The 11,690-nt window shown below is 31.4% G+C and overlaps 1 protein-coding gene across 1 annotated transcript; it reads right to left on the reverse strand.

Moving 5' to 3' along the window:
- Nucleotides 1–2,985: 2,985 nt before the first annotated feature.
- On the reverse strand, nucleotides 2,986–6,976 carry LOC121121596 (b(0,+)-type amino acid transporter 1). The gene is made up of 9 exons (XM_071890233.1): nucleotides 6,957–6,976; nucleotides 6,648–6,896; nucleotides 6,373–6,566; nucleotides 6,171–6,296; nucleotides 5,936–6,089; nucleotides 3,984–4,229; nucleotides 3,829–3,925; nucleotides 3,613–3,762; nucleotides 2,986–3,555 (listed from the first exon to the last, which is right to left on the reverse strand). Exons 2-9 carry the CDS (start codon nucleotides 6,878–6,880, stop codon nucleotides 3,310–3,312), a joined length of 1,446 nt encoding a protein of 481 aa, XP_071746334.1. The 5' UTR covers nucleotides 6,881–6,896; nucleotides 6,957–6,976; the 3' UTR covers nucleotides 2,986–3,309.
- Nucleotides 6,977–11,690: the final 4,714 nt, after the last annotated feature.

An 11,690-nucleotide genomic window follows, 5' to 3' on the forward strand; every position in this document is an offset into this window, starting at 1 on the left:
TCCAATAAAATTATTCCAATTGTGTATCGGGGAATTTTAATTCAACCCAATTCATCAAAATATATAAAATATATGTATATATTTTTTGTTGTTGTTGATGATGAAAAAAAAAAAAATATATATATATTTGATAGTGACTTTTCATAAGGAATAACTGTTTAAAATAATATGAAGACAATTATGCTTTGTCATAAACAAAACAAGTCACCAAAAATTAGAACAAACACATAAAAAGTAATTATTCTAGATAATACTTGATGCGTTTATTACAGATCCATATAATTTAAATGGAAAATCTTTGAGCAACTGACGTGACATCGGGTTGTATTCAACAGGGGCCAGGGGTACTACCTCCAGCATTATTCAGTAGTCTTATGTATAAATCTATCAATGTTGAGTCATTCAACTAGACTCCTCCCAATCACAAAACCTTGATTATAGGTTAAGTTAGGTTACTTAGTCTGCCATTTTTTTGTGAATGTAGGTTTTTTTGTTACTCATTAGATTAGCAAACGAATTATGATATTTGAGCAAATTTTTTGGCCAAAATGATAAAAAAAAAATCTTCAAATTTTTTTTGAAAAATGAGCACCCAAAATATACAAATTGAGCTAATGAATTTCAAGAAAAATACAGTTTTATGAGGATAATTTAACGCAATTAGTCTTGCTTTATTAATTGTCATAATTTATTCAAAAGTTTTGCTATATTGAATAGACAAATCAAGATTTTAAAAATATTTTCTCCCAATAATTTTTGCTTTCGATCAGTACTGGTAGTTTCAAACATACTAAAAGACATCCACATGAGTAATTGAAGCAAATTCGAAGTTGGTAAGATCTTCAAAAAATTTTTTAGATGGATGCATAGATGGATTATATATACAACCTTTTGCATAAATAAATGATCAGCGTTGTAAAAATTGTGTGCAAAATTATTTTCCTTTTTGTAAGATTCAAGAGGGATTATTCAAAGGTTAATTTTGCGCCAAATTTCCCCTTCCTCTAATTGGCTATGGTAGGAATCTAGCTCCTCACATATCCGATCATGTAGTCATAACTCGGATTGTATCATACACATAGTTTTACCTCCAAAAAGAGAGTTTAATGAAAGGTTTTTTTAAGTTGTATTTTCCCTCGAAAAATATTATCAATGAATCATGAAAAGCTGCTGTGTAATCTATCAAGAATCCAAGTTTCTCGTTTTATTTCATACCAGCCTAGAAAAAAAATCCCAGCAATTTTCAAACAAAACAGAACCCAAGGAGCAATTTTTTCCACAAAGGTGATCACTTTTTTTGAGCGATCGCATACAAATCCTAAGTATAATGATAGCATTATCTACTAATCGATGTTGTGTGTTAGTGCTATCGATCAACATGCAAATTTACTTTGCATTTTTTTGTCCCCTCTAGCCCCTTGGTACTAACTTTATTTCTTCTTCTTTAATCATTTCTAGCACTGATTTTACTATGAACCATTCCAAAGTTTCTGTTAGGACAGGTCTTAAGACTAGATTGGACAAAATAAATAATTTATTTAGGAATGGAGACTGCAGTTCAGTCCATATCAGTCTAGGTCCGGCCCAGTTCTTTCCTAAAAGCTTATAAAGTTTGGTTCTTGATTATTATTATTATGCAACTTTGTTTAATCAGTTCTACCGGGTTAGGACTCAAAAATTAGAATCCTTTTGAAGCCCATGTAGCCTCAGCCTTAAAAGTCTGACAAATTTATACTTGGCGCCATTCGAAAGAGCTGACAAAAAGCTACAAATTGAAGTTAGTTATATTTTTGTGCGATCAAAAATGTCTGAGTAACAAGAAAACGGCAGAGGGTGTACGATCTCCACCGCGCACAAGTCGATGCCGAGGAGATCTTGGCTATTGTAAATGTGTCCCTGGCCACTGTCTACAAGACCAGGAGTTTATGAAAAACTCTGACACGGTCTCCAGGAAGCTTGGAAGCGGAGGCCATAACAGGAAGAGGAGTACCGAGTTCGTGCCATGGTTAACGAGGAAATTGAGAAAGTCAACACGGATTTCTACTATAAGGTCCCCAGATACCATGTCTTGTCATGATGAAGAGCATTTCCTCAGGGACAAATATGGAATTACCTATGCCAGCGCCCCGGTACACATGCCCAAGAAGGTACATCAATTCTGCAAGGAGAACATAGCTGCCTTCTGGCCTTCGTCCTCACACGAAGTGGACCTCATGGATTTCACTTTTTGAAGCGTCTTGGAGGGCAGGACGAACAAGAATTATCACCCGAATGACGATGCTTTGAAGGCTGTTATCACGGAAGAGTGGAACAACTTGTTCTCTGATTTCATCAAATCAGGCTGTGCTTCTGTTCGTCCCCGTATTGCAGCCATAATTCAGAATATTGAATAAAAAGTGTAGAAAATTGTTAAATTGCCAACTTTTGATTAAAATTTTGCTATAAAAATGCCACATATGGCAAAATGGCAAAAAAATATGGAGAAGGGAAAACGACTTTGTCAATTTTCTAATTTTTCAGTCCTCACCCTGTATATAGAGAGTAATAAGGATTGACAGTCTTAAGGACCGATCACAAAAACCAATATAGCGTCCGCAAGATTATATATATATATATTTGGTAAGGGGGCTTTGATTTTGGCATTTTTTTGAAAAAAAATCCAAACATTAATTTCTTTTTCTAATAAATTAGAAAAATTAATTCTTTTTTAAATTTCAAAAACCCACAGCTATTCACAAAAAATTTCAAAAATACAGAACAGAAAATTAATTTTTTGTGAAAGAAAAATTGAAAAGTTAAATTACATTTCAAATAAAAATTATTCTACCTAATAAAGAACAATATTTCAATAATTGGGGGGGGGGGCTACTGCCCCTCCACCCTACCCACTGTGGATGCCCCTTGAACCGGTCCTAACATAGGACTTATCTGTACCGAATAAATAAGGATCGACACAATACTAGTGATATATATATAAGTCCAGAATTTTGTAAATGAGATTGATAAAATTTGATTTATTGAATTAATGATTCCCTTAGTTCAATACATATTAAATAGAATTCATTACGCATAGTAGATATTAGTTGTTCATTGCACTATTTGACATTGATAAGCCTTCTTTATTCTTTGCGACTCTCTCTCATAACATTTTTACTTCTGAGACTTGATTAATTCACGATTATACTCAATAATAGAATATTGTACATATCAACAGATGTGTTTTGAAAAAATCCACAAAATATTATTTATAGAACATAGAGAAGTGCTTGTGCATAAACAGATTGAAGGTATGATTTGTCATTTTGTTCTTCACTTCATAAATTCCAGGTAATCATCTGGTGGAGCTGTAATTAAGGCCACTTTTTGTAAAGTTTTTACAATGTGCTCACTCCCGGGTATTGTTATATTTTTCCATACGAATGGTCCATAATATACTAAACCTATAGATAAACAAAAGATTACATAAAGATACTCTGCACGTGGATCTGTAATAATAGGGACGACTAAAAGGTAGAGTGTGAGGAAAGTCATGACAATTGGAATAATGATCCATACCTTGAATAAAAAAATATTTTGTTAGGTAGATTTGTAGGGGTACAGTAAGTTATATACTTTGAAAGGCCTAATGACATCTCTGTATTTCCATCTCAAGACAATACAACTTAGGAATGCAGATCCATAAATCCCCCATTGAGCAAATGAAAAAATGTCTATCAAGTTTTCTATATCTAGAAATAATACCATTATAACGGATATCATACTCTAAAATTGTGAAAGGGAAAACAATAAACACCCAAATAATAAATTAATTGTACTTAAATCACATACTGAGAATATTAGGGACACACTTGGAGTCAAGTTATTGATGTGAATAAAGGAGAGGATCCTTGGGAGGTGACCATTTCTTCCAACAGAGTACATTAATCTGAATATTTCATAGAGAAGGTGATTTCATTTCAATGCTGATTTGATAACGGAATTACCTCCCTGTCGAAAAAAGAGTTCCATTTGCTGACCCGAATGTAGACATAGCCACAAACAATGCCATGATAATGGGTGCATAGTTCTCTAACCCCCAAAAGTTGAATACTCTTCTTGCCCATAATAGAGCAATTGCGTCTTTTTCATAGAGCTCAGTTGGAGAAATGACCGTCAAATAGGATATATTTGTGAGAACATATAAAATTGTGACAAGAGGAAGGCCAATGCAAATGGCCAAAGGAAGATTTCTATTGCATAAAAGATGAGGAATGATCAAAATACCTATTTATGTACTTATTGTGTCGACATTGGAGTGCCCCATTTTTGTAAGAAATTACGTTATTTTCAACTGGAGATAATATAAAAATACTATTTTGCCAATTTACATATACTGTTTCTATCTGTTGTCTTATTTTATGTTTTTTCTTAGAGATAACATGATTTTTTTACAGAAAAGGCCAGTATATATGTACGTATATATATACTGTCTCAGCGTGCCTCAAAACTGTCTGAACTTGATTCATTAATGGGGGAAAAATATATTAATGTAAACATTTTTTTAGTAGATGAAAAAATAAGACAATAACATTTCTCAAACAGTTTTGTGCATATTACATGTACTTTAAATAAATACATATATGTAAAACCTTTCTATAGCAAACATAGTCATATTCAGACGTCTTGTGGAATTTCTTAGTTAAAGTTATAAGCCAAATATTATTGTCTTATTATTTTATATACAAAATAAAAACACATTATTTTCATGTGAAATCTAAGTTGTTTGAGATGCATTTGAAGTAGATGAGATGAAACAAAATTCATTTTTGGGCATGTTACGCAGTTTCAAGAAGAAGGATTGAAACATGATTTTTTTTTTTGCAAAATTTGAAATAAAATGCAACTTTTGGTAGGTATTTTATATCATAAATTATGATATTATATGTATGCTATAATATCAATTGAAATGTCATGAATTTTTGTTTCAAGTTTCTTCATGAATGGGACAAGTTTAAACAGTTCTTGGGGTACGTCAAGAAAGTAGTAATGATCTATAACTAACAATGAAAAATAGTAGTGTTTATTAGTATATTTAAATTTTGAAATTAATACATTTTAATTATTTTATTCGTGATCACTTCACGTTTTCTAACCATTTCCAAATTTAAGGCAAAGTTGCTGTTCCTTACAAATTAAAAAATTTTTATTTTTTTTCTTAGCCAATTTTTGACCCAAAAATGACCTTTTTCATAGTGAAAGTGTAAAAGAAATAAAATAAAGCATATGAAAAGATAGGGTTTTTGTATGCTTCCCAGTCAAAAAGACTACAATGTCGTAAAAAAACTTAACACAAAAAGGAAACACTCAAATACAGTGCTTTGTAACCGGAGGGGAGGGGTGGATCTCCCCCCTCACCCCCCAGTAGGGAATTTGGAACGTTCTGGGGTCTCGTATAAAACGCTATTTAAAAAAAAAATACTAATACTAAATCTAAAAAAATAGTAAATATCAATTTCTTTTATATTAAAATATCGATTACATTTATAAATATATATATATTTTTTTATACAAGTCATTCTATTAAGAATATACTTGTATATGAATATGTATTTATATGTAAGAGCAAAAAATCAGGGAAGAAATTGCTTATTTGATATTCTCAAATTGGGTAATGGAGGTAAAAATGTTAACCATTGCTTTAATATAAATGTCTTGAGGTGAGAGCCAAATTGACGTAACTCAAATATTTACTTAAAAGAAGGAAGCTTGGAAACTCATTTCATTCATCATGAATAATTGTGTTTTCCAACTTTTACAATATAATGGATCTAACGGATGTAAATAACAGTCTGATTTTCTCTTTTTTTAAGTATAAACTTTAAATGTTAGACTTCTATGATTATAACACTAATATTTGACCATCAACCTTTAATGAATGCTTATCTGATCGCCTCACCTCGTAGGATTTTGAATTTCCTCTACTATTAAGCTCAATTGATTCCACCCGTCAAAAGCAAACAAACACAAATAGAAGGCTAATGCAAATGAGGTTGGTGTTGATTGAGTGCCCTCAATGTGCTCAAATCCCAACATTAGATTCTTCCATTTTCCTTTCAAATATATATATTTTTACATGGATAAATCATTTTGATACAATCCCTACAATTCCCTAAAAAGCTTAGATTCTTTACCTAAATAAAGATTGTAAAAACCTCCAATGATAATTATGAAAATTGCTAACATTTTCCCCCATGTGAGCGTGTTTTGTATTCTGAGTGACCAACGAACACTTTTGTAATTCGTGTAGAGAAGAATACCTAGTGTAAGTGTAGCATAGTTTGGTTATGTACTGAAGCTTATTGTAAAACTTGCAAGCTGTTCTAAATACTCAACAAAGAAGGGCTGCAGAAAAGAATGACTCAGCCAGGAATTTATAGTAGTAAACCTCATTTCCTGTTAAGAATAAGGATATAATGTACTGTGCACAGCATTTGCAGATGATGGATGCTTGAGCTGGACGTGTAATAAGGACAGATATCCATGCTGAGAGAAACGCCGGAATATCACCAAGTCCTTTCATTATATATCTTAAATAAAACATTTATGTACGACAGAGATAGATATGAGATGAGTGAGGCAAATTAGAAATGATAATGATTCATACATACATATAAGAACCACCTGACAGGGGTATAATTGTACCAAGTTCCACGAAAGTCAATGCACCAATTGTTGCTAAAAGTCCACAAGTGGTCCAAACAATAAAGAACATGGCAATAGAGCCCGATTTAAGGAGAACCTGTCCTGTATTTACGAATATCCCTGATCCAATAATTGTTCCAACGACCATAGAAATCCCAGACATTAAGCCAATCTCTCTGTTTAGTTCCGTTTCCCCCATATCTTCTTGTAATGATCTATTGGCAAAGTATTGATGAATAATGACTTTGCTTATGAAGGCTTATATTACGATTAACCTTTCCAAAAAACAAAACACTTCTTCCCTTGAGTATAAATATATTTTCCTCAAGATTAAATTAACTTAAAACTATTTTCTTTCAAATAAATATTATTGGAAGAGGATGTAAAAAATAATAAGAATAATAAAAACTGAAAAGCCCTTATCAAAAACGAGTATTTTGCAGCTTCATTAATTAAATAGATGAAAGTATAAATTATACAGCATGACATTTTTAATTTAATCAAGAGTAACGAGTTTATTAAATTCATAAAATAACTCAATGATATAAATTAGTGGACGGCTTCTGCAATGCTAAAAAAATAATTAATATAATTATAGTTATTTTGAAATAATAGGTCGGTTTTTGTTGAAGCAATGGACAAAGTAGAACTATGCGTCATTTTCTTATGGATTTTCCCAATTGTATGTATTGTTTTTCTTGGATTTTGCAGAGTATGATTTCATAATTCAAGAGTATCTTATTCTCTAATACTCCCCTAAAAATCGATCTAAGAACTTAACAAAAAAATGTACAAGAAATTGGGAAGGGTTCATTGGGCGATGAGGCATTGTTCTACTTTGCCCGTTGCTTCAACAAAAATTGACCAAGTATGTATTATCTACCATATATTAATAAAACAAAGTTTGTTTGGATTGATGTTTGGAGGGATGGATGCCTTAAAGTCATTTTTGGTCGAAGAAATAACAATGTAGGTATTTAACTAACACTTGGGGTGTCATATTAAAAAAAATATATACAATTTCAAAAAATAAATCAATAATAATAAAATAAAAAAGCTGACGAATTAAAAAAGAAAAGGGGAGTACCAAGGTTAATAGAAATACAAGGACATACCATCATTTAATCGGCCTGTTAAAAATTTCAATTGGATGAACTTAGCGACTGCTCGACAAGACAGACAGATTTGTTTGTCATAGAATATAACAACAGTACTCTTGGTAACAATAATACTCTTTGACGTCACTGTTAAAAAGCGTGTTGCAAGTGAAACGTAACTCAGAAAAGCACTATGGTATAACCTTGTATTTCTATTAACCTTAGGGAGTATTGGAGTTGTCTCTGTTTTTATTTAGGACTGAGGTCCAGTCTAGCCTGGTCTCATCAAGTCCAGTCGCACTTTTCGGTCTTTGAAGAAATTAAAATCGATCTCTCATGACGTCATTGAGTGTGTATTTCCTTTTTTTTTTTAATTATTCTGTTATTTAATAGAATAAATTATATAGTTGAGTAAAAATAAATATGTTTTTATTATATTGCCTTATAATGAAAACATTGAATATTTCTTGCAAGGTATGTTCAATAATATTAATATCTCATATATTTTATTTAGCTTAATAAACCATCTATATTTTTAACTGAAAAGTCCAACGACCTATAGTTAAGGCCCGTTTGTTGAATAAACATTACTTTATGAAAGGCAAAACGCCTCAAGAGACTAAAAAGAAGCTTGATAAACATTATAGGGACTCAGCACCATCGATTAGAAGTTTATAGGTGGTTTCAAAATTTTTGGAGTGGCCAAATGAGCAGAAGTGACACTGAACGTTCTGGACGCCCTGTTGAAGTTACTACTCCAGAAATCATTGATAAAATCCATAATATGGTGATGTATGACAAAAGAGTGAAGATCTATGAGATTATTAGTGCCGTGGGCATCTCGAGTTAAAACTCTATTTCCATTAATTTTGCGACCGTAACTCCTGAGGTGTGAGCATTGTCGTGATGAAAAATGACTTTTTTGTGGGACAATCTTGCAGCTCGGTTTTCAAACAGTAGAATAAGGTCGAATAATATGCACTTGTAATAGTTTTACCCTTTTTCAGACAGTCTATATGGACTATTCATTACGAATCCAATAGACAGTCGTCATAATCTTTCCAGCCTATACCTCGATTCAAAGGAATGCCATACAGAGAGAAATAGACTGATCTGCCTGAAAGTTGGTGTGTGTTTTACCAAGAGATGCTAAATAAAACCCCAATACTTGCCAGTAGTGACATCTCTCGGACTTTGCTTGGACTTTTTAAACAATCCTCATATCTTTTCTGAAATAAAATAAAAAGAAAAGCAAATATACATAATAATATTTCTAAATGTATTAATTTAAAAATATACATATTAACCCCATCCCTCTAAGCCAAGTGTCCTTCTTTTTGGAAATCAAAATGTGAACTCACCTAATATAAATACATGTAAGGCTATAAATCCCAATCATTTTTTAGCGCAGAAAGTTTTTTTGTTGTCGGCAATCTGAACAGTTTTTTAAATTTTATAATTATTTATATTATCATAATTCTTTCACTCATGAGGAGAGAACATTAAGTTTAAAGTATACAAGTAGTTACCTTTATTATATCACGCCACCTTTCCTCCAAAAAGAAAAAAAAAGAAAAAAGGCCCAAAATCATAAGATAGTTAGCCAAATAAGTAAATGAAACCAACTGCTATTTATCTCGTAACTACTGCCAGACTATAGTTGTCAAATTATTATCCACCATTTTGAAAATGAATTACATACATATACCATACATATATATATATATATATATATTTCATAATATTAAAATTCTAAATAGTATTTTATTTGATACTGTATTATAATATTGCCAAGTTATATTTGATTATAAGCGTAGCTATACATTTTTATCTCTATTTGATAGCCAAAATATATTCATGGAAATAATAAAATGGGTAATATATGTATATGTATATAAATAAATACGAGGATCAATCAACAAGAAATTGTATTCATGTCCTTTTGGAAACTGAGCATAATTATATTATAACTTATTACCCCGTTTATGTATGAAAAATAATAAATTATGAAATGACGTACCAAGTGAGACGAGGGAATCGACAGCTTACAACAAAATACATAGGGTAATTTCGGTTTTTCTATGTAACGCCCTGTGTAACCACGATTGTGTGTCAGGGCTACTGGAATGTATTTGCAAGTTGGGAAATGAGGATTGACAACGGAGGTATTCCTATCTCTGTCCTTGCTTGATATCTAGTTGGAGTAGTATTTATTTTCCTCATCTCACAGCTAATTTAATGAAACATCATGACAGCTATACATGGGCGTCTGCAGGAGTATATATATATTTTTTTTTGTGGGCGGTAGAGGGTTTGCCTTTAGATTTTTTTTTTTTTTAAATCTAAAAATTAAAAATGTTTTATTAAAATTTCAAAACTCCATTGATATTCACAAAAAAAAAAATTGGGAAAAAAATTTCAAATATTTAATTTTTTCATACTTCATGATTCAAAGCTCAAAAATCTTCAGCTATTCACAGAAGATTTAATTTTTTGGAAAAAAAATTTGCAAGTTACATTGGAAATTTGTTAGAAAAAAATTTCATATATTAAATTGTTTAGGAAAAATTTCAAAAATCCATAGGTACGTACAGAAAATTAAATTTTTTGGAAATATTTCGAAAATGAAATTTCAAATTTTAATTTTTTTTTCAAAAATACACACCTATTCACAAAAAATTAAATTTTTTTGAAAAAATTTCAAAAATGAATTTTCAAATATTAAATTTTTGGAAAGTTTTTCACACAAAATTTTAAAAATCCATAGCTATTCACAAAATATTAATATTCTTTAATTGGGTGGGGGGTAAGGGCCCCTCTGTCACCCCATATCCCATATTTTGTACATACAAAATAGGTTGGGGGATATTGAATTAACATTACATTCCGAGAATATAACGGCAATATATAAATATAGTGGTGCATGCCTCTCTGCTTTTATGATTGCAATTAATCTATAAATATTATCATACAACACATTTATATTATCGTCAAAACTTACAGATTTATCAAGTTAAATAAAACTTGCCATTTCTCAGCCTTACCTCATAAGTTTTGACGTTGATTCTTCCAACAACTATTCTAATAAGGTCCGACAACATACTAGCTCTGTTTTGAATTCTTACTTTCACACCCATTTGAATAGTGTCTTGATTGCTTGTTTTTCGGTTGTGGAATAAATCTCGTTTTTTCATCATTTTGAATCTCCTCATCTCCCACTCAACATTGGACAATTATTTTGAATTTTCTAAGATTGGAGTTATTGTTGGGACAACGGATCGAATTTGATGATCGAATATTATTTCTGTTGTACTTCTTCCATGGTCCTTTCGCCTGTTCCTCCACTCCAATATTGCTCTGAGAAACAATTTTCCGTTGATGTCTCCGGTCTTCTTAACAAGAGTCTTCATGGTATTTATACACTCTTCAGCATGACCATTACAGTCAGGATAGTAAGAACTTGACATAACTGCCTCTACTCCCCATTCATTGAGACACTTCTTCCATTCATTTGGCTTGAATTGAGGTCCCCTATCTGATCGACATCTCAATGGAATTCGAAATATAGAAAATGTTGGAACTATTGCTTTTAAAACTTGTTTTGTCTTTGGGCATCTATCAAATGAGTACAAAAATAGATACCCAGAATAACGGTTAACCATCATCAAATAATATTTCCTCTCGATTTGAAATATATCTAGCGACACCTCTTCAAATGTTGGTTAATTTTCACTCCATATGTTTTCTTTGGCTTGCGATGACTGATATCGTTGGGATAAGTCCCATAAATTAACTTTTATAGGCATTTGAATTCCTTAAGTAGCTTTGAATAAACTATATATATAATAATATAACTATAATATTTCCTGCAATGGTCATCAATGATGTAAATCCGGTGTATTTTTTAGCTGG

Source organism: Lepeophtheirus salmonis, chromosome 7 (genome assembly GCF_016086655.4).
Source record: "Lepeophtheirus salmonis chromosome 7, UVic_Lsal_1.4, whole genome shotgun sequence".
NCBI lineage: Eukaryota > Metazoa > Arthropoda > Copepoda > Siphonostomatoida > Caligidae > Lepeophtheirus > Lepeophtheirus salmonis.

Coding starts and splice junctions, on each gene's coding strand:
- LOC121121596 (XM_071890233.1), bottom strand. CDS start 6,880: ATGGGGGAAACGGAACTAAACAGAGAGATTGGCTTAATGTCTGGGATT. Junction 6,297..6,372: donor CTTTTCTGCAGCCCTTCTTT/GTTGAGTATTTA, acceptor CACTTACACTAG/GTATTCTTCTCTACACGAAT. Junction 3,763..3,828: donor GTGTGTCCCTAATATTCTCA/GTATGTGATTTA, acceptor TCACAATTTTAG/AGTATGATATCCGTTATAAT.